This window comes from Ochotona princeps, chromosome 33, assembly GCF_030435755.1.
Source record: "Ochotona princeps isolate mOchPri1 chromosome 33, mOchPri1.hap1, whole genome shotgun sequence".
Lineage (NCBI taxonomy): Eukaryota > Metazoa > Chordata > Mammalia > Lagomorpha > Ochotonidae > Ochotona > Ochotona princeps.
In genome coordinates this window covers 3,709,738-3,735,666 of record NC_080864.1, presented here as the reverse complement: position 1 = coordinate 3,735,666, position 25,929 = coordinate 3,709,738, and the positions used below count along the sequence as shown (strand labels likewise).

Here is a 25,929-nt window from a genome sequence, read left to right as displayed (position 1 = left end):
CGGAGGTCCCTGACTTGGGCTGTGCTTTGAGTTTGTCCCCCACCTTCACCCCATCATGGGCTCAACACCGGTGGGTGTGCACCCCGATTCCGCTGTGCAACCCCCTGCCGCCACCTGCCCCTCTCTGGACCCGGCTGGAGCCTGGCAGGCAGGGCAGTGGGGGTCGCCTGTGTCCGTGCCCCCTCTGCTCCTGTACAGCCCCCCGCCCCTGACCGCGGCCTCCTGAGACAGGCCCTCTTGCATGACAGGTCCCCAAGTTGATGGTGCGGGGTCGGGGGTCAGAGCTGGGCGGGGAGCAGTGGTCGCTCCCTTCTCTTCCTCCTCTTTCCAAGCCCCCCAAGCTCCAACCAGGGAATTCCCTGGGGGCTGCAGAAGGGCATCGCTGATTGGCCGGGTGCAGCCAGTGACGTCAGGGCTTTTCGGACGCCCCCTCCTCCTCAGGAGGCATGGGGGGGGCGCAGTGGCTGGGCCGGGGGTCCCAGTGGCTTCGGGCTGTCCCCTTAACTGGAGCCAGCAGCTGGGCCTCGCAGACGCGCGATTCTCCCCGGACGGCCCCAAGTGTCCCCCGCCACCTGCCCCCCTTCCCCCTCAGCGCGACAGCTGCTCTGGCGGCGGCAGATGCGCGGCCACCTCGGCCCAGCTGGTCCCGCGGCGGCCACAGCGGCGGCCCGAGCCCCCCGGGGAGCGGTGCAGGGTGCAGAGAGGGAGGGGAACCCTACTTGGGCTCCTGCTCTTCAGCCCCTCGCTCCTGCAGGGCCCAGCTCTGCGCGCACAGGGGGTAGAAGTGAACCACCCCACCACCACCAACAACAACCCCAGGGTATACCCGGGGAAGCCCATGGGCAGGGGAACCCCTGGAGCGGGGCTGTGGCTCCCCCGGAGCAGGGGAACACAGGGCACCCACCCTGCGTGCTTGTTGGAAATGGGGTGGGCAAGAGGAGGTGTGGCAGTGTTGAAAGGCAGCCTGGCTCAGAACTGGGGACCCCAGAGCATCATCCTCACCTGTGGGTCTGGGGTCAGAGAGGGTGCCCTAATTTGTGTCCTTTTTGGGGTGGAATCTGGGATGTCAGAGGCTCTCATGGAGAGAGAGAGAGACGAACACATACAGTGCCCCCACCACCCCACATTCTCGGGGTTCACCTAGATGAAATTTCCCACTGCTGAAAGAAAAAACAATGCCCAAGTGTCTGCTAGGCTGTGGGCTCCTGAACAGGCGGTGGAATACTACCCAGGCAGGAACAGAGCAGGAGGTGGGCCGCCTGCAGCCACGTGGCACAGGACACACCCACTCCCAGGAAGACCCAGGAGGGATAGGAAGTAGAACGTGTGTGTGCGTGTGCGTGTGTGTGTGTGTGTGTAGGGGGGTGCCAGGGCTTGGGGTGGGGGCGTTTCCAGTGTGTATGAGGGGGTCAGAGCACCAGGCTGGGGAAAGGAGAAGATTCCAGAGGCTGGGACTGTCCAGTCCTGGGGGCGGGTCCCTGTGCCACCGAGTGGTGGCCGCAGCTGGCGAGTGGTGAGTAGTGTGTATTTTCTCACAACTTGGAAAAATCAAGACTGCTGAGGGAAAAGAGTGTGGGGCAGGGCAGCCGTGCGAATGACCTCAACTAGGGCGGCGTGTCATTGCCACCAGGGCCAGCAGCACGCTCACACTGACGTCAACGTGTGCAGGGCTCAGGGTGAGGTGTGTATGTGTCGGGGGGGGTGTTCACATCATCCCTTCACACCCACCCGGGAGCCTCACCCAGCCCCACCTCCCACCCCGGAGGCTGGGCTAAGCAGAACCGAGTCCTGAGCACGTGTCCTGACCCTGGCTGACCTCTGCCCTGTGTCCCCTGGACTGCTGGATGGAGCAGGGGACACAGCAGCGACCCAAAGCAGAAGTGGGAAATCGGGTTCTTTAAAAAAAAAGTATTTATCTGAAAGGCTCTGTGATGGAATCTCCCACCCACTGGGTCACTCCCTAAAGGACTGCAGCGGCCAGGGGCAGCTCATGATGAAGGCAGGAGCCAGGAGCTCCATCCGGGTCTCCCACGCAGGTGCAGGAACCCAAGCACTTGGGGCCTTGCTGCTGTTTTCCCAGGCCACAAGCAGGGGGCTGGATGAGAAGTGGAGCAGCCGGGACTCGAACTCATACCCTTATGGGTAACCCTATGGCTACCCCCAAGGATGAGCTTATTAGGGAGGCAGTGGGTGCTCTTACCACGCTGGACTTGGAAGCGGAAGTGGAGAGGAGGCCCTGGGGCAGGTGCCAGATGAGCTGGGCACAGGGGCCCAGCCAGGGAGAGAGGGGAGATGGACAGGGCTCCTTCAAGGCCACAAACTGCCTCTGTGACCTCCTGCTCTGCTCTGGGCTTGGCCCAAGGCTGCAGGGTCCCCTCCCAGCTCCCCTCACAGCACCCTCCCGCCCCCTCCTTGTCTCTTTCCCCTTCCCTGCCTGCCTGCAGTTGTCTGTGCCACTCCGTCTCCCCCACCCCAACCCCGACCCCCACCCCGTCCCACCCATGTCCTTGCAATCCAGATTTGCATCTTTGGGCAAATCCTGGAGGCCTACCAGAAAGAGGAGGTAGAAGGGGCGGGGAGGTCCACCCCAAGGCTAGATTTACATAACATCTGTATTCATTAGCATAGGATTTCTCAGGTCCCCAAGCCCAGGCATGCTGCCTGCAAGAGGAACTGGGGGATCAGTGCCAAGGGGGCTGGGGGCTTCCCCAGAGGAATGACCAGCTGCCCACTCACCCTGTGCACAGCCGGGGAGACTGAGGCTGCAGGGGACGGTCAGTGTCCTCTTGGGGAACAAGCAGGGGGTACAGGCCATCGGGCGGAGGTGAGGGGGCCCCTGGGTGCCTTGTCAGCCGCCTGAGTACAAATCCCGGGTCTTGATGGCGACAGCAGCTTCCCGCTCAGGTGCCCCCTGGCAAGGAGCAGCAGATGAAGAAATCTTGGTTCTGGGTTCCTGGCGGCCTTGGCCTTGGCACATGGCAGGTGTTTTTGGAGAACTGACAACGTCTTCCCCTAGTTCTTCTCGATGTCCTCCTCCTGCTCCTCCTCCAGGAAGGCCCCCAAGACTGCCTCCTGCCCCTTGATAAACCTGAACAGCCATGTCTTTGCCCTGCCCACTCCCCAGAACCCAACACAGATTCAGAAATGCCCCACCCACTCAATAAAAAAAAAAACTGCCCACAAGAAGGCAGGAACCTTTGTCATCCCATGGCCTGCCTCCTGGCCGCCCCAGGACCAGGAGGGTCCTGCAATCTTTCCAGGTGTGTTCCTACTTGATCAGGAGAAGGGAGAGCGGGCTGGAGGGCCCTGCTCACCTCTGTGAGTTCCCAATGCGGGGGTCCCTGGGGCTGGGGCCAGCATGGGCAAGCACCCAGCTAGGAAAGATCTGGAATGGGCGGGAAGGCAAGAAGGCAGCCCTGGCCGGACGCGTCTGCCTTCCTCCAGCAGCTGTATTTATAGATTCCCTTTGATGTCCCTACGCTGCCGGCCTGACCTGGTTCTGGCTGCAGCAGGAGCTGCGCAGGTGCCCGCAGTGGCTTCTTCCTGATTCTTGAGGCGGCAGGAGGCAGGGGACTGGGGCAGTGGACTTGGCCTGGGCTCTGGCTTCAGGGGAGGCCGGGGGGGGGGGCCCTCAGTTTCCCCATCTGACCCATGAGGATGAACCGGGAACAGCATATCAAGCAGAAATTTTGATGACCTTTTTTTTTTAAGATTTATTTATTTTTTTTATTGCAAAGTCAGATATACACAGAGGAGGAGAGACAGATAGGAAGATCTTCCGTCCGATGATTCCCTCCCCAGGTGAGCCGCAACGGCCCGTGCTGCACTGATCCGAAGCCGGGAACCAGGAACCTCTTCCGGGTCTCCCACACGGGTGCAGGGTCCCAAAGCTTGGGCCGTCCTCCACTGCTTTCCCAGGCCACAGGCAGGGAGCTGGATGGGAAGTGGAGCTGCCGGGATTAGAACCGGCACCCATATGGGATCCTGGGGAGTGTTCAAGGCGAGGACTTTAGCCACTAGGCCATGCCGCCGGGCCCAATATATATATATATATATATATATATATATATATATATATATATTTAAAGAAGCTAGCTAATGATCCTTATTATCAAACCATCTCTAGGTTCTTGTCCTGTGCTCACAGACGTCCAGGAGGAACGTCCGGAGCTGACCCCGTCACTGGCCCGGGACACAGACAGGCATGAGCAGCATCCCCCACTGGGCTGCCCACCAGGCCTGGCCACTAGGCTCCCAGTCCTGCTGGATGGCTTTCAAGCATGTGCCGCCCAATGCCATGGCCGGCAGCCACTGCCTCGGTAACACGTGCAAAGAAGTTGCTGGCACTTCCATTCTAGAATTGCCAAATGAACCATGGTTCCTGTGCATGGCTGCTTGGTAGTGAGCAACCCGTCACACACCCACGTGTGTATCCTGAACCCACACGGGTCTTTATGGCACGTCCCCTCCCATGGCTGTGCCATCCTGGGTATAGCCTGTCTTTAGGGATCCAGGCCATTATGTCCTATGGCTGTGGCTGAGGCTCAGTATTCCCACCTGTGAAATGGGCTCAGCAGCGCTAGCCGACCCCACAAACATGGTGGATGGGCCGCAGGAGCAGCTGACAGTGACCAGAGGGGTCGCTTGACTTTCCCATGGCTGCCCAGCCGGGTGATGCCAGAGCGTGCAGCCCCAGCTGGGCTCCACGCCAGGCCTCTTGCAGGGGTCAAGGGGACCGGCATCGGGGCTCTGAGGGCCCGGCACCCCGGCTCCAGGGTTAAGCCGCGCTGGCAGCTGCACTTCCGCAGGCCTCTCTCTATGACATCCTTGGGAAACGTCGCACCAGGTGCCCGGAACAGGCCTGGCGCACATGGAGGGATGACAACTGGTGGGCAGCCCCCCCAAGCAGGGGGACCATCAGCTGCCCCCTCCACCACCCTGACAGGAGCCCCAGGCCAGCCCCTCCAAGCTCCCTAAACTCCATCCTGGCCCCAGCTGAGCCCTGGGCTGACCACTGTGCTAATGCAGCTCGCGAAGGTCTGGGAAGGAATGGCCACTTTTCCGGGTCACTCAGCCAACAGCCCTGCCTCACAGCTGGCCCTGGCCTCTGCCTGCTGCCCCAGGACGCCCTCCTGGGAGCTCAGCTTCCGTGGCCTCTCCTCCAAGCCCCCCAGCTCCCTGGCCACCCCCTGTAGCTGCCCGTGTCCCCCCGTCCCACATTGCTCTCTCTTGATCACGTTATTTCATGGCCCGTGAACCCCACTGGGAGGTACTACCTCTCTCTGTATCGCCCACACAGGGGTTACCCCTTAAACACTGCATCCTGTGACTTTGTGGACAAAGGGGTGTGGGCAACACTTCATCCTGGGGGGACAGCAGGACTCCTGTTCAGCAGGTGCTAAACCCCTTCCCCCTCCCATGAACCTGAAGGGGCTGTGCATGAGTACAGCTTCTGGGAGGGGGCCAGGGTATCCTGTAGGACAAATCTGGGGGTGCTGCTGTAGTTGGAGTTGAGCTGGAGCCCCACAGCCGAGAAGGGACAGTCCTTGAGGAAGGGACTGACAGAGGGCTGGAACTTTGGGGATGGCCCTCCTCCTAGCCACACCCCCTGGGATGCCTCCCTGGAGCCAGGGTGGGCTGCCTATGAGGTCACTGGAGGGGGGCCTTGTCTATCCCGTGTTAACACAGGGTAGCCCCGCTCCCCTAATTCTCGCACCCCCCTGACCCCCGCCACCAGGCAGCTGTGCCCGTATTTATAGCGGTGGGGACAGCGCCCATGCCTTTACTTCCGAAAGGGATCCTCTCCCGCACACCTGTTCCCATGCATGAGCCGGCAGGGGAGGGACGACCCCGGTTTCTGGGACCGCGGGTTTTGGAGAGGAGCAGGGGGCAGGTGTTGGCGAGGCTGCCTCCTTCCCACCCCCAAACACCCGCTCCCCCTTGAACAAGCTTCAAGTCCCCCCCACCACCCCCCCTGCATTCCCTGCCTCTCCAGCAGCCCCGGTTCCCAGGCCCTGCAGGGCCCTGCAAGTGCTGCAGCTCCCATTGTCCCAGGCCTGGGGTCCCAGGCTGGGCGGGCAGGGGTCTGCAGGCAGGGGGCGGGCACTGCTGCCTGCTCTCCCCTGTCTCTGAGCAACGCTGGCGCCCGAGCACTCATACACAGAGGCCCGCGCTGTTCCCTTGGGGTGGGGAGGGTAGACCGAGGGCAGAAGGGGCCCGGGAAAGAGTTGGGTGGCAGCCGGGGAAGGGCGACTTGGAGGGGACTTAACAGCTTCAGCCTGCTGTCAGGGTGGGTGGGTGGATGGAGGGATGGGTGGATGGATGGGTGGACCGATGGAGGAATGGGTGGGTGGGTGGATCGATGCCCCAAGCTGTCCTGGGCATTGAGGTCCCAACCAGTGTTGGATCAGACAAGATCTCTCTGGTGGAGAGGTAGGGCTTCTAGGGAGTTGAGGGACCTGCAGGCAGGGACGCGACTTCATGGGAAGGGAGGAGCTTGCAGGTGCAGGCGGAGGGGCCTCCAGGAAGTGGCTGAGCATCTAGGGAGAGGTGGGCAGCCCCCGGAGCAGAAAGCACCCGACCTGGTTTAGAGGTGATCTTCAGGAGCTTGCCGGTGTGGATAGGGTGTGGGCAGAAGACGGGGCAGTCATGGGGCCAGGACAGCGGGGCTCCAATGAGCCAGAATGGTCAGGTCTGGTTCTCAGAGCTTCCAGCAATCCCTAGACAGTCACGGAGCCTACTGCGGCCCCAGGTCCGGGCCAGGCCTCTGTATGCGGAGTCTCATCCATTCTTTAAATTATTATTGGAAAGTCAGGAGAGAGGGGAAGATCATCCACTCACTGGTTCACTCCCCAGGTGACCGTGATGGCTGGAGCTGAGCCAATCCGAAGCCAGGAGCCAGGAGCTTCTTCCAGGTCTCCCACGCGGGTGCAGGCACCCAAGGCTTTGGGCTGCTCAGTGCTTTCCCAGGCCACAAGCAGGGAGCTGGATGGGAAGTGGGACAGCGGGACACGAACTGGTGCCCCTATAGGATCCTGGCACATGCAAGGCGAGGACTTTAGACTCTAGGCTACTGCGCCAGATCCCAGGACCTTTCATTCTTTAAATAAGGATTTTATTTAAAAGGCAGATTTGTGGAGAGGTAAGGAGAGAGAGATAGAGAGAGATCTGCCACCTGCTGAATCATTCCCTGAATGGCCGCAATGGGCTGGGCTGAAGCCAGGAGCTTCCTCTAAGTCTCCCACAATGGGTGCAGGGGCCCAAGGACTTGAGGGCTACCCTGTAAGACGTGGGCAAAGGGTGTCTTAACCACTGTGCCCCTTGCCTGCCTGTGCTGTGAATCCCCAGGACTGGTGGCTCAGCAGGTGGCAGCCACAGCAGTGTCACCGCTGCCCCAAGTCGTGTGTCACTTCCCAACCGTGACCACCACTGGTGTGAAAACAAGCATTGCCTAGTGATACATGACTGATGAGCCCATTGCGCAGATGGGACAACTGAGTCTGTGCCTGCCTCCCGGCCTGTACTTGTGCACTGTGAGCTTGCCTACCTGTGAGAGCAGGCACACAAGCAAGCAGCCCTGAGGCGGGGTGGGGGGCGGCAGGTCAGCAGGGGGGGAGGCTGTACCCTGGGGAGGTGGGTTTGGAGGAGGTGGGGAGTTGGAGCTAGGAGGCCTGTGTGTCTCCGAGCCGGCTCTCCTCCCACCATCACAGCTGGACCAGACCCAGCTGCTGAGCTCAGGAGCAAAGTCCTTGGGGACGGCGGCGGTCAATTACAACTGGCGGCAGCAGCTAAGTAATAGCCCCGCTTTAATGAACGCCGCTATGGGCGGGCCCAGGCGGGCCGAGAGCCAGGGTCCTGCAGCCACCGGTGCCCAGTGGCCAGGCAGCCAGCGGCTCTGCGTGAGCACCCCCAGCCTTTCCCGGCACGGCCCCTGTGTGTGGCCCTCACTCAGTAAGCATCCAGTAGCCGCAAGACAGAACTACAGAGGGAGAGATCTTCCATCTACTGGTTTACTTCTGAAATGGCCTGCGGCAGCCAGGCCAAAGGGAGGCACTCTGAGCTCCATCCAGGTCTCCCATGGGGGTACAGGGGCCCAAATATTGACTCCATCCTCTACTGCTTTCCCAGGCACATTAACAAGGAGCTGATTGTGAAGGGGAGCAGCAGGTGGGGCTCGGTCAAGGCCAGATAGGGGATGCTGCCTGGCAGGTGCGGCCAGGGCCCCAGTTCTGCAGGAGGGGATGAGTGTCTGTGAGGCTGGGTCGTCGGTGCAGGGATCCTGGGCTGCTGGCTCTCCAGGGGCCGCTGTAAGAGGCCACTTCTGAGAGGGACTGAGTTACAGGGGATAGGGCTGTGTCTCCATCCCCCTTCCTTTCTTTCTTTCCCCAGTCGAGACTTTGCAGGACGCCCTTGGCCCTGACCACCCCTGTTCAGAACAACCCCAATCCAAGGACCCAGGGCAGGTCTCTGGTCCTAGGGCAGGAGAAGCCTTGGGGCAGTGTGGGGATGCAGGATGTCAGAGCACCGGGATGCCTGAGCTCAGTCTGAACAAATGGGCACAGGTACAGCTTCCAGTATGTATGGGGGACAGAGAGAGAGGGTAGCAGGAAGTGGTCTGTAGCGCCTGTGACGAGCATGGTCTGGGCTCCGTTCCCAGGGCTGGGGCGGGGAGTCCACAGGCAGCTTGGGCAACTGACTGTGACAGATGGCGGGCCCTCCCGACTCATCTCCCTGGCTTTTCTTTGTATCTTACGCCCTGCCCACCCTGTCCCACAAGGTGGTGTAAGAAAACTAATGTCCCCAGGTGGTATGTGCAAAGTCTCGCTTGCTTGTGTTCCAACAAGCCAGGACAGAGCCAGGAGCAGGGAACTCCAACCAGGTCTCCCATGTGGGTGCTCGGGCCCGAGGACTTGAGCCATCATCTGTAAATCTGCCTTTCCAATAAAAAATAATTTTTTTAAGACTTATTGACTTATTTATTTTTATTGCAAAGTCAGATATACAGAGAGGAGACGAGACAGAGAGGAAGATCTTCTGTCTGATGATTCACTCCTCAAGTGACCACAATGGCCAGAGCTGAGCCGATCTGAAGCTAGAAGCCAGGAGTTCTTTCTGGGTCTCCCATGTGGATGCAGGGTCCCAAGGCTTTGGGCCATCTGCAACTGCTTTCCCAGGCCACAGGTAGGGAACTGGATGGGAAGCAGGGCTGCTGGGATTAGAACTGGTGCCCACATGGGATCCCAGTGCGTTCAAGGCGAGGACTTTAGCCAGTAGGCCACAACACTGAGCCCTCCAAAAAAAAATTTTTTTAAGTACATTTATTGGCCTACTTGCAAATGAGTCAGGATTAGCTTTGCAGCCCTGCATGCCCTGCGTCCACTTCCCGGATGAGAAACTAGAGGCCTGGGCCAAAGAGGCAAGACTTGCTGGAAGCACAGCCCTGTGAGCAGGCGGGAAAGCTAATCCACGGCTGGAGCCTTTGCCCTGTGTTGGGGCTGGTGATGGTCATGGAGGGGCAGTGGCCAGGACACGTGGCTGGCTGGAGCAGAGCCAACGACAGGGACAGAGCAAGCTGTGGGTGAACTTGGGCCCCTGGACCCTGGAGTGGGAGGTTTGTGGGAGGGTGCACATGTGTCCCCTGCTAGGAACACGCAATGTGGAGGGGGTGTGCAGGCTCAGCTCCGCCTGTCACCCACTGGCTGGCGGGGACCCCTCCTGGGGTGGTGGGATCACAGGATGGCCTGCAGTGGCGCTGCCGAGCGGGTTGTCGCCTGGTGAGCTCAGATGCGGTGAGGTCACCCAGCACAGAGGGGGACAGGTGGCTGGGTTGTGAGGACAGCGGCACAAATAACCCTGGCGCCTGAGCTCTGCGCTGCCACGGGGGAAGAGGTGTCACTGGGCTGCTTGCTCTGGGTCCGACTCCTAGCTCTGTTTCTGAAACTTATTATTTTGTTTTTGTTTGTTTGTATGACATCTATTTGGGGTAACTCACACTGCAGAATATCCAGAAGGTGGGGTTCTCCCAAGAGACACCCCCATAAGCTCCCCTAGTCAGAGACACGAGCGCCCCAAGACTCTGCACACGCTGCCTGCTACATGCGAGTGGGGAGAGGAAAAAGAGCTTCCCTGGAACCCCTCCCGACCAAGGCTGACCCCGAGGAGGAGGGGCTCCAGGAGGTCCACCACCCCCATCCTCACTTAGGGTACCCACTGGGGTCACACTGTGCAGTGTTGGACTCGCACAGCCCCTGCGCAGTAAGAAGCCAGGACTTGGGGTGCAGGGTGAGGCTGGTGGGTGCAGGGGCTGGAGGAACCCCGCCTCACCCCGCTGGCCCAGTCGAGGGTGGCATTCCCAGGGAGTGAAAGCTTGGATGGCCCCGGGCTGTGGGGAGAGCTCGCCCTCTGCCGGCCCTGGCTTGAATTGGTGCCTCCTGGCCACCCGATTTCCTTCCGGCTCCCCCAAACCCAGGCCTCAGCCACCAGCTTCCCCAACTCCAAGTGGACACCGAGCCCAGGGCCTGCCTGAGCGAAGAGCTCTAAACCCGGATGCAGCCTCTGGCCACCCCCCACTCCACTGTCCACACCTGCCTGGGTGCACCCCAATCCTGGTTCCTGTGTGCATAGGGGAGTCCAGGGCCCCGCAGACTTCAGGGGCACTTCCAGTCCCAGCCTGAGCGCCTATGGGCTGGAGAGCTTGTTCCTCTGGGCCTCCACAGTGCCATCTGTGAAATGGGATGTTGTGGCCAGCTCACGCACACTAGGGGACAGGATGGCTCCCCTGTTTGGTCCCCTAGGGGAGGTGCATGTCAGGGTCTGCCCCAGCATTCCCAAGCAGCCAGGTGGCCTCCCAGGGACAGAAGCCTGGGGCCCCACAGGAAGCGGGGGAGCCGCTGCAGGGTTCCGTTCCCAGGGCGCACAGCTGCATCCTCCCTCCCGGAGTCAATTGGGGCATCCTGCCCCTCTTGCATGGCTCCTTCCCACGGAAGTCCACCCCACGCTAGGCCTGGGGGGGTGGGGGGTGGCCTGGTACTTCCCTGCCCCCTCCATTCATCCTCAACTCTGCATCCCAGGGAGAGCCCGGCCTTCTGGGATGGGGGGCTCCACGTGATTCCGGGGCGGGGGTCCCCAGGAGGTGCCCGTGCACCACAAGCTCCCATCCTAAGTGCTGCGCCCAGGTGGGGAAACTGAGTCCCGCGAGGAGGAAGAGGAGGAAGAGGAGGGAGAGGGGCCCGTCCAGTGCAGAGCCACAAGCTGAGAATCCCCCTATATCCTGCCCTTCCCGGATTCCGGAGGAAAACACCCTACAGCCGCCGGGCCCCGCCCCTTTGCTCCTCCACGCCCATCCTCGGCTTCCCATTGGTCGCTTTGTACATCGCCCGCTCTACCATTGGCTGCGCCAGATTTCCGCCCGCCTTCGTCCCCGCCCCTTGCCCAGCTCGGTCTCCTTTGGAGGATGGGGCGTGGCTACCCGTCAACGGTGCCTTGGTCAAGGGAGGCGTGGCTGAGCTGCCCGCCCCGCCCCGGCACATCAGAAGGACGGGGAGCGGCCTACCGGATACAGGGCGTGGCCACAGGAGGCGTGGCCGACTTGCTCGCTCCGCCCTTCTAGGGCTCTTCAGGAGGATAGGGCGTGGCTTCCCTGAATGGGCGTGTCCGCGGGGCGTGGTCTGGCCGCCGGCCCCGCCTTGCTCCGAGCTCCCTGTGCTAAGTTGCTCTGCGGCGGCGGCGGCGGCGGCGGCGGCGGCTGACCCGGGGTCCCCACGGAGGCGGCTGCACCGAACCCCGAACCCCGACGCCCAGGAGAGCCTCAGCGTGCCGGTGAGCGGGCGGGGGTGGCGCACCCCCATCCCAGGGCGTATCCCCGTGGTGGGTCGAGGGACCCCCCTACTACCCACTGCATGCAAACCTTGGCTTGCCTCGGTCCCCGCCTTGCTTGCATAGGGGTACAGGGACACGGCGGAGGTCTGAGGGACCCTTGCCAGCCCGGCCCGTGGACAGAGCCGGGAGCCACCAGGACAGTCCCCTCCGTTGTGGGGGACCCCCCCTCTCCCGTGGACAGAGCCGGGAGCCACCAGGACAGTCCCCTCCGTTGTGAGAGACCCCTCTCTCCCGTGGACAGAGCCGGGAGCCACCAGGACAGTCCCCTCTGCTCCCCTCCGTTGTGGGGGACCCCCCTCTCCCGTGCACAGAGCCGGGAGCCACCAGGACAGTCCCCTCCATGGTGGGGGACCCCTCTCTCCCGTGGACAGAGCCGGGAGCCACCAGGAAGTCCCCTCCGTGGTGGGGGACCCCCCATCTCCCGTGGACAGAGCCAGGAGCCACCAGGACAGTCCCCTCTGCACCCCTCCGTGGTGGGGGACCCCCCTCTCCTGTGGACAGAGCCGGGAGCCACCAGGACAGTCCCCTCCGTGGTGGGGGACCTCCCCTCTCCCATGGAAGGGGAGACACCAGTCCCCCCTAACCCTTCCGTGGCATGGAACCCCTTCTCTCATGTTACAGGAGATATGAGGGCAGTTCCCCCCAACTCCCCCATGGTGGAGAACCCCCTCTAACATGGAAGGGGAGCCAGGCCAGTGCCCGCCCAGACATGAGCCTGAGGCCTCACTTTTACAAGCTGTGAACTGGGTCTGTCGCCGCCATGGTAATTGGCAGGTGTCCCTGACCCTGAACTCTTGTCTCGTGGCCTTCTCCCCTGGCCGTGGGGGTGGAGTTGGAGGCAGGACCCGAGTGGGCAGCCCCTGGCATGAGCAGACCTGGGTGACAGGGTAGGCTGTGTGTGTGTGTGTGTTTGGCGTGGGGGAGGCTGTTTTAGGCTGAGCACCCCAAGGAAGCCACTGGTGTGTGTGTGTGTGTGTGTGTGTGTGTGTGTGTAGGGGCTCTACTGGGTGGGTAGGGAGCTCAGACACTCCTGGGTGGTAGAACCTGAGACCTGCCCTTCTAACCTCAGATAAGTTTATCTGTAAAATGGGGGCAGAAACGTCCTTCTGCCTGCAGGCCCCGCGGGCCCAGCCCAGTCCCCATGACTCTAGCTGCTGGGCCCTGTGCCACCTGAGCAGGTGTGCAAGGCGCCAAGTTTAAAAGGAAACATACTGTCTAGCTTGCCTGCCTGCCTGCGTGGGCTGGGAGGGGCGGAGGAGGGGCCGCCCGAGACGCCGTAGCTATGGCAACGTGGAACAAAGAACCACTGCGGTCCAGAGCCACACAGGCACCTGGGCCATCGTGGTGGTGGGATGCTGGCGGTGGGTGAGTGCTGGGCCCTGGGGCTGGAGGAGCAGGGGGTGTGGGAAGCCACCCCAGGTCATAGGACAGGTTGGGCAGGTCCCTGCATGGGCCCCCAGGCTAGCCAGGTACTCTCTCATTCCTTTGAGTCACCCCAAGTTCCCAAGTTTCTCTGTCTGAAGCTAGGACTGCCGAATGTCCCTGTTTATCCAAGGGGTGCTCCAGAGGGACCCAGCCCTGTGTTGTCATGGAAACCGTCGATGCTAAGGATGGGCCCAGCCCCCCTGTAGGGAGGTAGCTGAGACACAAGCAAGGGTGTGGGGCCTGTGCATGCTGGAGGGATGTGGGTGTCATGACCCTAAGGGGATAAGATGGATGGCAGACCTCAGAGGGTTTTCTGAGGAGGTGACGTGTCAGGCTCCAATGGCAGGAAAGTTATATGGAATCCTGGGGGGAACCAGGAGAGCCATGGCAAGGAGGGGGTCTGTGTGGTCTTGTGGGGAGAGGGGGAAGTTTGGGAGCCCTGGAGCCCTCTGGCTGCTGGAGGGGAGAACCCGTCCACAGGGTGCAGCCTGGACGCATTGGAGAGGCACCCATGTCCCACGGGCCCCTTTAAACCTTTTGCTCATGTTTTGGCTACAGAGGGCCAGGCCGGGGTCCCCTGACACTCATTTTATGACCTCCCCCCAAACCCAGCAGGTGGTCTGACCCGCCTTCTCTCTGGGCTCCCTGGGCTCCCTGGGCTCCCTGGGGCATGTGACTGCAGTGGCAGCTCCATACCTCATGCCCCCAGAGCGCTCCCTCTCTTAGGCCGTGCACAAGTCCTGAACCACAGAGGGCTGGGTGCAGGGGCAGCTGTGGTGTGTGTGGGGCCAGGGATTGGGGAGCAGGCCACTGGGACCCTGGCCTCGGTGGGCTCTGGCCTGGGCAGGCAGCCCAGGGAGGTCATCAATTATTGAGGGAGGTGGTGTGGGACATGGATAATTCATGACGAGGGGGTGGAGCTGCCTGGGGTGGTTCCCACAGAGCCATTTTCTTTTCCTGGATGTCCACTCCACTCCGGGGGTCCCGTGTGGCACTGGGGGGACCTAGCAGGTGGTCTATATATGCCCTGTGGGAACCCTCCCACCTCACCCCAGGCCTGGGGCTCTAGACTTCTGTAGGGGACAGGGGGTCAGGCACTGGCCACAGTATGGCCAGCGCAGTGGCGGTGTGAACAGCAGGATCTAAAGTTCAAAGTTGATATTACATCTACTTTTCAGGGCTCATGTGTCCCAACATGATGAAGTGGGGTGGGGGTGGCAGAGGGCAAAAGTCCACATGCCCCAATTTAGAGGGAAAAACTTGCCCCCCTCCCTGCTTGGTAGAGGTACGGGAATTATCCCGGGGTGGGGCAGGCTTCCAGGAGGACCTGGGTGCCCCCCGGGGTGGGGGCTGCAGCCTCCCCCTCCCTGGGTGGGCAGGTGCATTTTGGAAATCTGGAGGTTCCCCTTTAGATTTTATTCCCTTTTAGATTTTATTCCCCTTTAGATGAGATATATGTCAATAAAATTGGAAGTCAGATTATTCAATAATTATTGGAAGTCAGATATACAGAGAGGAGGAGAGACAGAGAGGAAGATCTTCCATCCCATGATTCACTCCCCAAGTGACAGCAATGGCCACTGAGCTGAGCTGATCTGAAGCCAGGAGCCAGGAGTCTCTTCTGGGTCTCCCACGCGGGTGCAGGGTCCCAAGGCTTAGGGCCGTCCTCCACTGCTTTCCCAGGCCACAGGCAGGGAGCTGGACGGGAAGTGAGGTAGCTGGGGCACAAACTTGTGCCCCTATGGGATCCCGGCGCATGCAAGGCAAGGACTTTAGCCACTAGACTACTGTGTAAAGCCCTGCTATGTATTTTTAAAAAGCATTTATTTATTTAGAATTTTATTTTATTTGAAAAACAGAGGGGCGAGAGAGAGGGCAAGGGGGGGTGCGCCCATCTGCTGGTTCTCTTTCTAAAGGACCACAGTAGCAGTGGCTGGGCCAGGTCAGAGCCCAGAGCTCCATCCGGGTCTCCCACATGGAGGGGTGGCAGGGCCCCAAAGACTTCAGCCAGCTCCTGCTGCCTCCCAGGGTGTCTGTTAGCCTGGAGCTGGGATCAGAGGATCTGTTAGCTGAAGTGGACGGGGGCATCATCGCTGCCAGGCTATGTGTCAGGCCACACCTGGCCGGCTGTGTGCAACCTCTGATCCCGGATCTTTCCGGTCTGTGTGGACCTGGCTCAGGACACAGCGTGTATGTTCTAGAATCTCCCCCACCCCTGCACCCACGTGGGAGACCAGGAAGGAGCTCCTGGCTCTTGCTTTTTGGCCTTACCCAGCCCAGCTGTTGCGGCCATTTGGGGAGTGAGTCAGCAGCAGGAAGCTCACTCACACACTCTCTCTCTTTCTCTCTCTCTCATCAATAACAATGTAAACAACCACAGGGCCAGGTGGATTCCACTGCAGGGCTGTGTGGGAACTGTCAAATAACTTCTAAGGAGAAAGGTGCCGGAACTTCCGGAAGGCAGCGCTGTGTCCCTTGGGGTGGCCACTGTGCTTGCTGTACAGCTTGTGCCTACTCATGTTTGTTGCATGACCGTGTGAGTGTTCAGGCCAAGTCCCCATACCCTTAATCCACTGTTGTGGTCAGTGAGGATAGCAGGTACCCTGGCACTGGGCGGCCAGCCAAGCAGAGACCCGGGGCCTGCGGGCCTGGGAATGCCCGGCCCTTAGGGCCACACCAGCCCTGCAGGAAGGAAGCTAGCATTTATTTTGGTTCTCAGCCTACTCCCCAGGGGACAGTGGTCATCGTGCATGGTGGCAGAACAATGGGTCTGGGGGGTAGGGGCAGCGTGGGAGGCCGGAGGCGGACAGCTGGCCGCCCAGGTGTGTGTGTGTGTGTGTGTGTGCACATCTGGCTTAGAGGACCAGGCATGGCACCGCCTCCTTTTCCTGCTGGCCTTGAATGGAGTCCCGGGAAGCCACCCAGTCCCTGTACCCATTCCTCCCGACCCTCCCCGAGGAGGCCACACAGTCCTGAGCGGGCCAGGAAGGACCCTCCACCAGGGACTTGGTGGCCTCTTCCTCCCCTGGCCTCAGTCTGTGTATCTGGAGCCTAGGTACGCAGAGTCCTTTTCCCATGCACTTTAGTGGACACTCTGGCGGCCTCTGCTGCGGCTCAGCCCGTCCTCGGACCGCCTGGGCTGGCGGCCCCCCTCTTGGCCGGCTGCAGGATGGCCCGGGACTTACTGGGTTAAGCTCATACATTCCCCCCCCCCCCCGCACCCCCACTTCCCCAGCAGGGCCATGGACACCTTCAGCGCCCGCAACCTGGCCCTGCAGACGCAGAAGAAACTTCTGAGCAAGATGGCCTCTAAGACCATGGCCACGGCGCTCCTGGACGAGGCGAGTGGCGAGGTGCTGGACGAGCTGTACCGCGCCACCAAGGAGTTCACGCGCAGTCGCAAGGAGGCACAGAAGGTGATCAAGAACTTGGTCAAGGTGGCCGTGAAGCTGGCCGTGCTGCTGCGGGCCGGGCAGCTGGCGGCTGACGAGCTGGCGCTGCTGCGGCGCTTCCGGCAGAAGGCGCGCAGCCTGGCGCTCACGGCCATCAGCTTCCAGCAGGTGGACTTCACCTTCGACCGCCGCGTGCTGGCCGCGGGCCTGCTCGACTGTCGGGACCTGCTGCTGCAGGCGGCCGGGCCGCACCTCACGGCCAAGTCGCACGGTCGCATCCAGCATGCCTTCCGCCACCTGGCCGACGGCGACTTCCTGGCCGCACTCTACGGCCCGGCCGAACCCTACCACTCACACCTGCGCCGCATCTGTGATGCCCTTGGCCGCTTGCTGGACCAGGACGGTATCTGAGTGTGGGGGACGCTGCACGCCCCGGCCTGGCGTGGGGGCAGGTGCCGGGGGTGGGGCGGATGTGTGGGATTCTGATGATGACGCCCACACCCACACTGGCCTAGCACCCCAGGGCCGGGTGCATGCGCGTGCGCCCCTGAGACTTGCTGGGAAAATGGAATTGAACTGCTGCGAGCCCTAGGTTTTTTGAGACAGGCATCACTTTTTTTTGTTTTTGGAGAGGCAGCGTGAGCTTGCCCGCCTGCTGCGCCTCCACGTGGCCCACGCCGGGAAACAGAGCACCATCTGGGCCTCCCACGTGGGCAGCAGCAGGAACCCTGAACCACCTGCCACCCTCCGTCCAGGGTGCGGTCAGCAGGGAGCTAGGGGTCAGGGCTGGGACTGGACTTGAACCCTGGGCCAGTAGGCAGCTGACCCCAATGCTCAGCCCCCGCGTGCAGGGTGAAGACCATTCCCACGTGTGGATATCATCAAGACTTTACACCAAATGGTTTCAGGGACTTTTGCTCCACCCATCCCCTCCTCTGCAGCCGCTCCCCGGCCGGCCAGGGGGTGGGGGCCGGGGGTGCATCCGAGCTGCTGTTTGCTGAAGGTTGCAAAATTGGGCCGCAGGTCCCAAAGGTTGTTTTGGGAGTCTGGGGGGGGGGTGGGGAGCACTGGCAGGGCACAGGTCAGTCCCAGGGGTGGCAGTTGCAACCCCAGGGCAGATCTGGGCTTTGGCTGCCTGGGCCTGCACTGCCCCTTCAGCTCTCCTGGCGCTTCCTCCACTAAAGGGAGATCCCGCAGTGCCCACCTCTGGGCCACCCTTCAGAGGGCTTTCTGTCTTGGGTCAAGGACAAGTGACCGGAACTTGGACCGACACGGAGATAGATGGATGTGGTGCCCAGACCTGGCAGTGGAAGGAGAGGGGGGTCCCCCAGAGAAAGAAGCACCCACCGCACTCCCCCAACTCATGCAAGCCGGAAGCCACGCAGGAGGGGACTGAGTGAACAAAGTGGAATTTGAAGAGCAGTTGGGCGGGGGGCGGGCCAATTGCAGTGTGGTGGGGTGAGCCTCCCTTGGAGATGCCCGCTGTGGGGCCTGGTGAGGTAGCCTAGTGGCTAAAGTCCTTGCTTTGCACGTGTCTGTATCCTGACTGCTCCACTTCCCATCCAGCTCCCTGCCTGTGGCCTGGGAAAGCAGTGGAGGACGGCCCAGAGCCTTGGGACCCGTGTGAGAGACCCGGAAGAAGCTCCTGACGTGGCCCTGGCCCAGCCCAATAGTAGACACATGGGGAGGGGGCCATTGTAAGGAAGTTTCTCGCTGCCTTTCACGTTTCTTGAAAATGCGTAAGCCCTTTTGTATGACTGTGGCAATAAAAGAGATGTGCGCACCAGCACTGTGGCGTAGTGCGTAAGCCCACCATCTGCCAACACCTGCATTCCACGGGGCACTGGCTTGAATCCCGGCTGCTCCACTTCCCATCCAGCTCCCTGCCAATGCGCCTTGGGAAAAGCTGTGGGAGATGGCCCGAGTGTGTGGGACCCCGCACCCTTAAGGGAGACCTGGAAGAAGCTCTTGGCTTTGACTGTCCCAGGACTGGCCACTGTGGCTACGAGTGAACCACGTGGGGAGTGAGCCAGGCTCTCATTCCCAATCAGCGTGTCTTGAAGGTCGCTGGCTGGTGGAGCCCAGCGGGGCATTTGAGATTTAGTTCTGCAGTATGGGTACGTGCTGGCATCCCATTGCTGGTTGGGTGGGTGGGGGAGCAGATGTCTGGTCCGGGGGGTGTGACGACCCCAGTGCCCGGATGGGAGACCAGCCCCAGCTCCTGGCACTGCACCCTGTGACTGCTGGCAGCAGTAATGGCTCAGGGGCTCGGGGTTCCTGCGACCTGCTGCGTGGGAGGGACGCCCTGCACGGAGCGCCCACCAGGGAGTCAATTGGTGGCAGGGTGTCACACTCCCCCCATCAGACTTTGCGTGTAAACACCCCCAACTCCTGGGCCAACGGCCTTGGCTGGGTCAGCATCTCCTCTCAGGCGTGGCACGGCTGCTGTGGGCAGCTCCGTCACCCATGCTCGGTCAGAAGGGACCAGTCCGTTGCTGGTGCTTATTAATCATTTTATTTCTTTAAATATGAAAACATTTCCTCTCTTTCCAGTCCACTGGAAAGGAGGTCCCTGGGTGGTTTAAGAAAGTGGCCCGGGGGGCTTGGGTCGGGGCGCTGGGCTTGGCCATGGATCCCGGCAGGCTGGTGCTCCCTGTGGCGGTGGTGGTAGGGGAACGCAGGGCGGCCCTCCAGGAGCAGGTGCCGGGGAGCCGGGGCCGACTCCGCCGGGGACCGGGCTGCCGCTCACAGCTCGCTGCGCGCCGCCTTGGCCACAATCACCAGCTTAGACAGCTCGGCCTTAAATGCCCCGGGTCTGTGGGCCACTGCAGGACACAGGAGACACACACCGTCAGGGCTTGGGGGCCGCCACCCTGTCCCCACTGCCCCAGCACCCACTGCATCCCCAGGGGCTGGGAGCTGGAACGCTCCCCACTAGCGCTCTGGGGCCAAGGGGACCACAACGGGAGGCCCTGAGCCCCCTGGGCTGAGCGAGTGCTGGCAGGGCCTCCTCCAGCCCATGCTGCCTCCCACCTCAGGGACACAGCGGGGTGTGGGCTGAGGGAGCCCCCAGGCCCAGACGCACACATACATTCTACACGCAGGGGTCCCCTGGCACGGGGCTGCCACCTGCCAGATCTCAGGCCCCACCTGATGTCTTGGTCACCTCAAACTCTTCGCTTTTCAGGGGGACGTCGCTCTCACGTTCAAAGGCAGCTTTAGACTGGAAGGAAACACGGACGGGTGGGCAGTCACCGGGCTGCCCTGTCCCCTGGCCAGCCGGAGGTGGCAGGGGCAACGCACGAGGCGGGGACCTCAGGAATGGAGGTGTGGGGTAGGCGCTGTGGCATGAGCCAGCAGCGGGGTCCCCACCACCTTCGGGGGACGCCACATGCAGTCAGATGACCAGTAGGGGACGGGCCAAGGCTGCGTGCCCCTGGCAGCCCTGAGGGAGACCTGGAGGAAGCGTGTGGCGTCGGGCCGGCCCAGCCCCCCTGCTGCAGGGACCATCTGGGGAGTGAAGCCCCGGATGGAAGATCTTTTTCTTTCTGTCACTCTGCCTTTCAAATACTTGCGGGACCAGAAATATTGCAATTCAGCAATCTGTCAATCTGTGATGTGCACTTCCCACAAACTTTTTATAAACACTCTGCATATATGTGGATTCCCCCCAAAAGTTCAATGTTGACTTGTTTATTTGGAAGGCAGAGTGTGAGCGAGCTCCCGCAGTCACTGGCTCACTTCCCGATGGCTGTGATGGCCAGGGCTGGGCCAGGAGCTCCAGCATGGGTGGGTGGGTGACATGGGTCCCGGGACCCCAGGCTTTGGGCCCTGGCCACTGCCTCCCATGTCGGGCTCCTCTGCCATGAGGGGACCCTGGCGTCCCTCCCTGGGTACCACCTCCAGGCCCAGGCACCTGCACGGCGGCCATCCCGCCTCCTCCCCAGGTACCAAATTCCCCTCCAGGGGTGCAGTGGCCATCCACCCCCCAGGACCCCCTAGCCCCCCCAGGCTGCCACTCACGTAGGCCATGCCATATTCAATCTCGGCGCCCTGCACCTCGGCCTTGAACTGGGTGAAGTACAGGTAGGACTTGCCCTGGGGCCTGCGGGGAAACGGGGTGCTGGAGTGCCGGGTGGGCAAGCCGGGGCCTGGGAGGGGACCCTGTCTGTGCCCGCTGCCTTCCAGGTGCTGCGAGGGTGCCACGTCCGCAGCCCACGTAGGGTGCCTGGGTGGCAGCTACTGTGGCAGCACCCACACTGGTGCAGGGGTCCAAGCTGACTTGCTGGCTGGGGCACAGTGGGCAGAGACAATGCTTGCAGGTGCCAGCATCCCATGCAGGCACTGGTTTGAGTCCCGGCTGCTCCACTCCTCATTTGTCTGGGAACACAGTGGAGGGTGGCCCACGTGGCTGGACCCCCGTTCTCACAGGGGAGTCCCAGCCTGCGCCATCTGGGTGAGTCACAGGGAGAGACCCCCCCATGTATTAACTTATCCCAAAATACCTGGGGCAGACAGGGTAGACCCTGCGACTAGAGTACCCATGGGATACGGGCATCTTAGGGCAGACCCCCCGCAAGTCCAGCTGCGCCCAAGGTAGGGGTGAGGGAACAAGGAGCGGCCAGCACACAGCTGCACTGCAGGGGCGAGGCTGTGAGGACATGGGTGAGCACCAGAAGGACCAGGGGGTCCTCAGTGCTGGCTCTGTACGAGGAAACCCTGACCCCACTACACTGCGGGGTGGGTTCTGAGGTCAGGGTGCTGGCCTGTGGGGCCCCTGGTGGGCTTGGGGCCTCAGAGATGGAGTCCTCGGAATGGACCAGAGCAGCCCAACTCGCCTGGGAGCTCAGTGCCCGACAGCAGCAGGTGGAACATTATACAGCCAGGAACAAGAGCCAGGCTCAGACACACCAGCTTGAGGGGCCCTGAGGACACTACACAGGTTCAGGCAGCCACATGGCATGGGAATCCACTGATACAAAATGAACAGGTGTAGGACGTGGACTGGGGGTCGCCAGAGGCTGGCTGGGGTCTATGTCGGGAAATGAGAATGTTCTGGAAGTAGGCAGCAGGGCCAGCTACACAGACCTATCACACGGACTGACAAACATCGACCTATACATTTCACAAGACTGAACCTTATCTCATTTAAAAATTAAAAATGCCCCAAAGCCCTTGGCAGGTGCGGGGTCCCCACCCCGACCCCCATAGCTCCTCCTGTATGGACATGTGGTCTGGCATGGGGTGCGGGGCCTTCCTCCCACCGACCTCTGGCCCTGGTGGGCAGCCAGGCGCCCAGGACCCTCCTCACGCAGGGGGCAGGGGCCCCTCCAGCAGTTACCTCCAGATGGTGCAGGTGAAATGCTGGTGGTCCTCGCTGGTCCCCAGGCTCATCTGCCATTGCTGCGGGGACACGACAGGCAGCGGGTTAGCCTGCCACTCCCCGGGGCGACCCGCCTGCCCCAGGTCCCTGTCCCTGGCAGGAGAACCAGCGTGGCCCTGACTGAGGGAGGCGGGCATTTGTGGAGTGAGCCAGCGGTGGGGAGAGCGCTCCCAGCCCAACACACACGCACGAATATTCTAGAAATGGTGCTGTCTCGAGTACCCCATGAGATGGGGGTAGGAGGCAGGGCACCCCCCCAACAACCGCACCCTGACATGGGTGTTTCAGGTGGGCGGCAGCAGCCCCCCGCCATCCCCTCACCTCGTTGGTGCCTCCCTGGGACGCGTAGGTGAACGTGCAGGTGTACTTGTCCTGAGGGCAGGCAAGAGAACCGGCTGAGACCCCAAACCCAAGTCTACACTCGCAGGCAAGCAGGGAAGGGCCCGCTGGGCCACATCCCCGCAGAGCACCCCCACAGCGCTCCCTCACCCCGACCCGCACCCCTATAACCTTCCCTCACCCCGACACTCACTCACACAGCCATCGCACACCCCAACAGCCATCCCCCAGCCCTCTCTCGCCCCGACCTTTACTCCGACCCTTGTGCCAGGGTCCCCTCAGGTTCCCACAGCCAGCAGCCCCTGCTCAGAGCCCACCCTCCACACCCTCAGTCCGACACTCCCTGGGCCCTTCCTCAGGCCCCACACTCTCAGGGCCGGGAGCCCCTTCCTCAGACACCCCCTCAGGAGCCCCTTCCTCAGACTTCCCCTCAGGAGCCCCTTCCTCAGACACCCCCTCAGGAGCCCCTTCCTCAGACACCCCCTCGGGAACCCCTTCCTCAGACACCCCTCAAAACTGGGAGCCCCTTCCTCAGACACTGCCTCAGAGGCCCCTTCCTCAGACACCCCCACAGGGCGGGGAGCCCCTTCCTCAGACACCCCCTCAGGAGCCCCTTCCTCAGACACCCCTCATAACCAGGAGCCCCTTCCTCAGACACTGCCTCAGAGGCCCCTTCCTCAGACTTCCTGTCAGGGTGAGAGCCCCTTCCTCAGACATCCACTCTCAGGGTGGGAGCCCCTTCCTCAGACCCTCTCAGGAGCCCCTTCCTCAGACACCCCTCAAAACTGGGAGCCCCTTCCTCAGACACCCCCTCAGGAGCCCCTTCCTCAGACACCCCCTCAGGGCGGGGAGCCCCTTCCTCAGACACCCCTCGACACCGGGAGCCCCTTCCTCAGACACCCCCTCAGGAGCCCCTTCCTCAGACACCCCCCCAGGAGCCCCTTCCTCAGACACCCCCTCAGGTGCCCCTTCCTCAGACTCCCTGTCAGGGTGAGAGCCCCTTCCTCAGACACCCCCTCTGGAACCCCTTCCTCAGACTCCCCTTCAGGAGCCCCTTCCTCAGACACCCCCTTAGAGCCGGGAGCCCCTTCCTCAGACACCCCCTCAGGAGCCCCTTCCTCAGACACCCCCTCAGGAGCCCCTTCCTCAGACTCCCCCTCAGGAGCCCCTTCCTCAGACTCCCCCTCAGGGGCCCCTTCCTCAGACACCCTCTCAGGGTGGGAGCCCCTTCCTCAGACACCCCCTCAGGGTGCGAGCCCCTTCCTCAGACACCCCCTCAGGGTGCAAGCCCCTTCCTCAGACTCCCCCTCAGGGCCGGGAGTCCCTTCCTCAGACTCCCCCTCAGGGCCGGGAGCCCCTTCCTGAGACACCCTCTTAAAACTGGGAGTCCCTTCCTCAGACACCCCTGAAACCGGCGAGCCCATCCAGGGAGGTCTTGGCCACACCCCCAGGTGGGCGGTCCCAGCACTGCCCGCCCATTTCCTAATTAACTAAGAGACCACCAATGGGGAAGATCTTACCTGTGGGTTCCCCGCCCAAGGAGGAGGGGTCAGGGAAGGCTTAAAACCCAAGACCCTGCCTCCAGGTTTTGGTGTCTCTCTCCCTGCCCTTGGGAGAGGCCCCCCATCTCCCGGCTCTTCGGAGGCGCTTCCCCTTCCCTCCCTTCCCTGCTCACCGGGTCCCCGCGCAAACAAACTTAGGTTTGCAACAGATTCCCGGCTTCTTATTTTTATACTAAGCTGAGGAAAGAACCCACCGGGCATTTCTGGTAACAACCGGGAGCCCCTTCCTCAGACACCCCTCAGAGCCGGGAGCCCCTTCCTCAGACACCCCCTCATAGCCGGGAGCCCCTTCCTCAGACACCCCTCAGAGCCGGGAGCCCCTTCCTCAGACACCCCTCAAAACTGGGAGCCCCTTCCTCAGACACCCCTCAGAGCCGGGAGCCCCTTCCTCAGACACCCCTCGAAACCGGGAGCCCCTTCCTCAGACACCCCTCATAACCAGGAGCCCCTTCCTCAGACACCCCCTCATAGCCGGGAGCCCCTTCCTCAGACACCCCCCGGGGCGGGAGCCCCTTCCTCAGACACCCCCCGGGGCGGGAGCCCCTTCCTCAGACACCCCCCGGGGCGGGAGCCCCTTCCTCAGACACCCCTCAGAGCCGGGAGCCCCTTCCTCAGACACCCCTCAGAGCCGGGAGCCCCTTCCTCAGACACCCCCTCAGGGCGGGGAGCCCCTTCCTCAGACACCCCCGGGGCGGGAGCCCCTCTTCCTCAGACACCCCTCAAAGCCGGGAGCCCCTTCCTCAGACACCCCTCGAAACCGGGAGCCCCTTCCTCAGACACCCCTCAAAACCGGGAGCCCCTTCCTCAGACACCCCTCATAACCAGGAGCCCCTTCCTCAGACACCCCTCAAAACCGGGAGCCCCTTCCTCAGACACCCCTCGAAACCGGGAGCCCCTTCCTCAGACACCCCTCGAAACCGGGAGCCCCTTCCTCAGACACCCCTCGAAACCGGGAGCCCCTTCCTCAGACACCCCTCAAAACCGGGAGCCCCTTCCTCAGACACCCCCGGGGCGGGGAGCCCCTTCCTCAGACACCCCCTCAGAGCCGGGAGCCCCCTCCTCAGACACCCCCTCAGGGCGGGGAGCCCCTTCCTCAGACACCCCTCAAAACTGGGAGCCCCTTCCTCAGACACCCCCTCAGGAGCCCCTTCCTCAGACACCCCTCATAACCAGGAGCCCCTTCCTCAGACACCCCCTCAGGGCGGGGAGCCCCTTCCTCAGACACCCTCTCAGGAGCCCCTTCCTCAGACACCCCTCATAACCAGGAGCCCCTTCCTCAGACACCCCCTCAGGGCGGGGAGCCCCTTCCTCAGACACCCTCTCAGGAGCCCCTTCCTCAGACACCCCCTCAGGAGCCCCTTCCTCAGACACCCCTCAAAACTGGGAGCCCCTTCCTCAGACTCCCCCTCAGGAGCCCCTTCCTCAGACACCCCTCAGAGCCGGGAGCCCCTTCCTCAGACACCCCCTCAGGAGCCCCTTCCTCAGACACCCCCTCAGGAGCCCCTTCCTCAGACATCCCCGGGGCGGGAGCCCCTCTTCCTCCCCCGCCCCCCGCCCTCCCGCCGGTGCCCGTCCCCGCAGGGACCCCCGCCGCCGGCACGCACCCCGGGCCCCACGCTCTGGCCGAACGAGTGCTCCACGCCGCCGGGCCGCACGTCGAAGGCCACGGTGCTGGGCTCGGACACGGCCCCGGCCGCCCTCAGCGCCGCCGCCAGCAGCAGCAGCAGCAGCGGGAGCCCCGCGCTGGGCGCCGCCATCTTGGGAACGGAGCTACGGGGCGCGGCGAGGGCCACACGTGACCGCGCGCGCCGCCGTCCGGGCTCCGAGGGACGCGGGGGGGACGCGAGTTCAAGCCCCCCTGAGCAGAGGGACGCGGAGGGCGCGAGTTCGCGGCCCCTGACTTCCAGTTTGGCACAGCTGCGTGGCTGTTGCAGTAATTTGATGAGTGAAC

The 25,929-nt window shown here is 62.3% G+C and overlaps 2 protein-coding genes across 8 annotated transcripts; one reads left to right on the top strand and one right to left on the bottom strand.

The window, feature by feature from the left end:
• The first annotated feature begins 11,736 nt into the window (after positions 1–11,736).
• Positions 11,737–17,150, top strand: TNFAIP8L1 (TNF alpha induced protein 8 like 1). 6 transcript variants are annotated; one of them, XM_058657902.1, is made up of 2 exons: positions 11,737–11,817; positions 16,541–17,150. In XM_058657902.1, exon 2 carries the CDS (start codon positions 16,545–16,547, stop codon positions 17,103–17,105), a length of 561 nt encoding a protein of 186 aa, XP_058513885.1. In that variant the 5' UTR covers positions 11,737–11,817; positions 16,541–16,544; the 3' UTR covers positions 17,106–17,150. The 6 variants fall into 6 exon arrangements, with proteins under 6 accessions (XP_058513885.1, XP_058513884.1, XP_058513882.1 ...); XM_058657901.1 differs by having other exon boundaries at positions 16,538–17,150; XM_058657899.1 differs by lacking the exon at positions 11,737–11,817 and adding an exon at positions 12,547–12,651 and having other exon boundaries at positions 16,538–17,150.
• Positions 17,151–19,190: 2,040 nt separating this feature from the next.
• Positions 19,191–25,760, bottom strand: MYDGF (myeloid derived growth factor). Of its 2 annotated transcripts, XM_058657700.1 has the most exons (6): positions 25,583–25,760; positions 22,399–22,449; positions 22,036–22,097; positions 20,718–20,799; positions 19,845–19,917; positions 19,191–19,519 (listed from the first exon to the last, which is right to left on the bottom strand). In XM_058657700.1, the coding sequence occupies exons 1-6, from the start codon at positions 25,733–25,735 to the stop codon at positions 19,440–19,442; spliced, it is 501 nt and encodes a 166-aa protein (XP_058513683.1). In that variant the 5' UTR covers positions 25,736–25,760; the 3' UTR covers positions 19,191–19,439. The 2 variants fall into 2 exon arrangements, with proteins under 2 accessions (XP_058513683.1, XP_058513684.1); XM_058657701.1 differs by lacking the exon at positions 22,399–22,449.
• Positions 25,761–25,929: the final 169 nt, after the last annotated feature.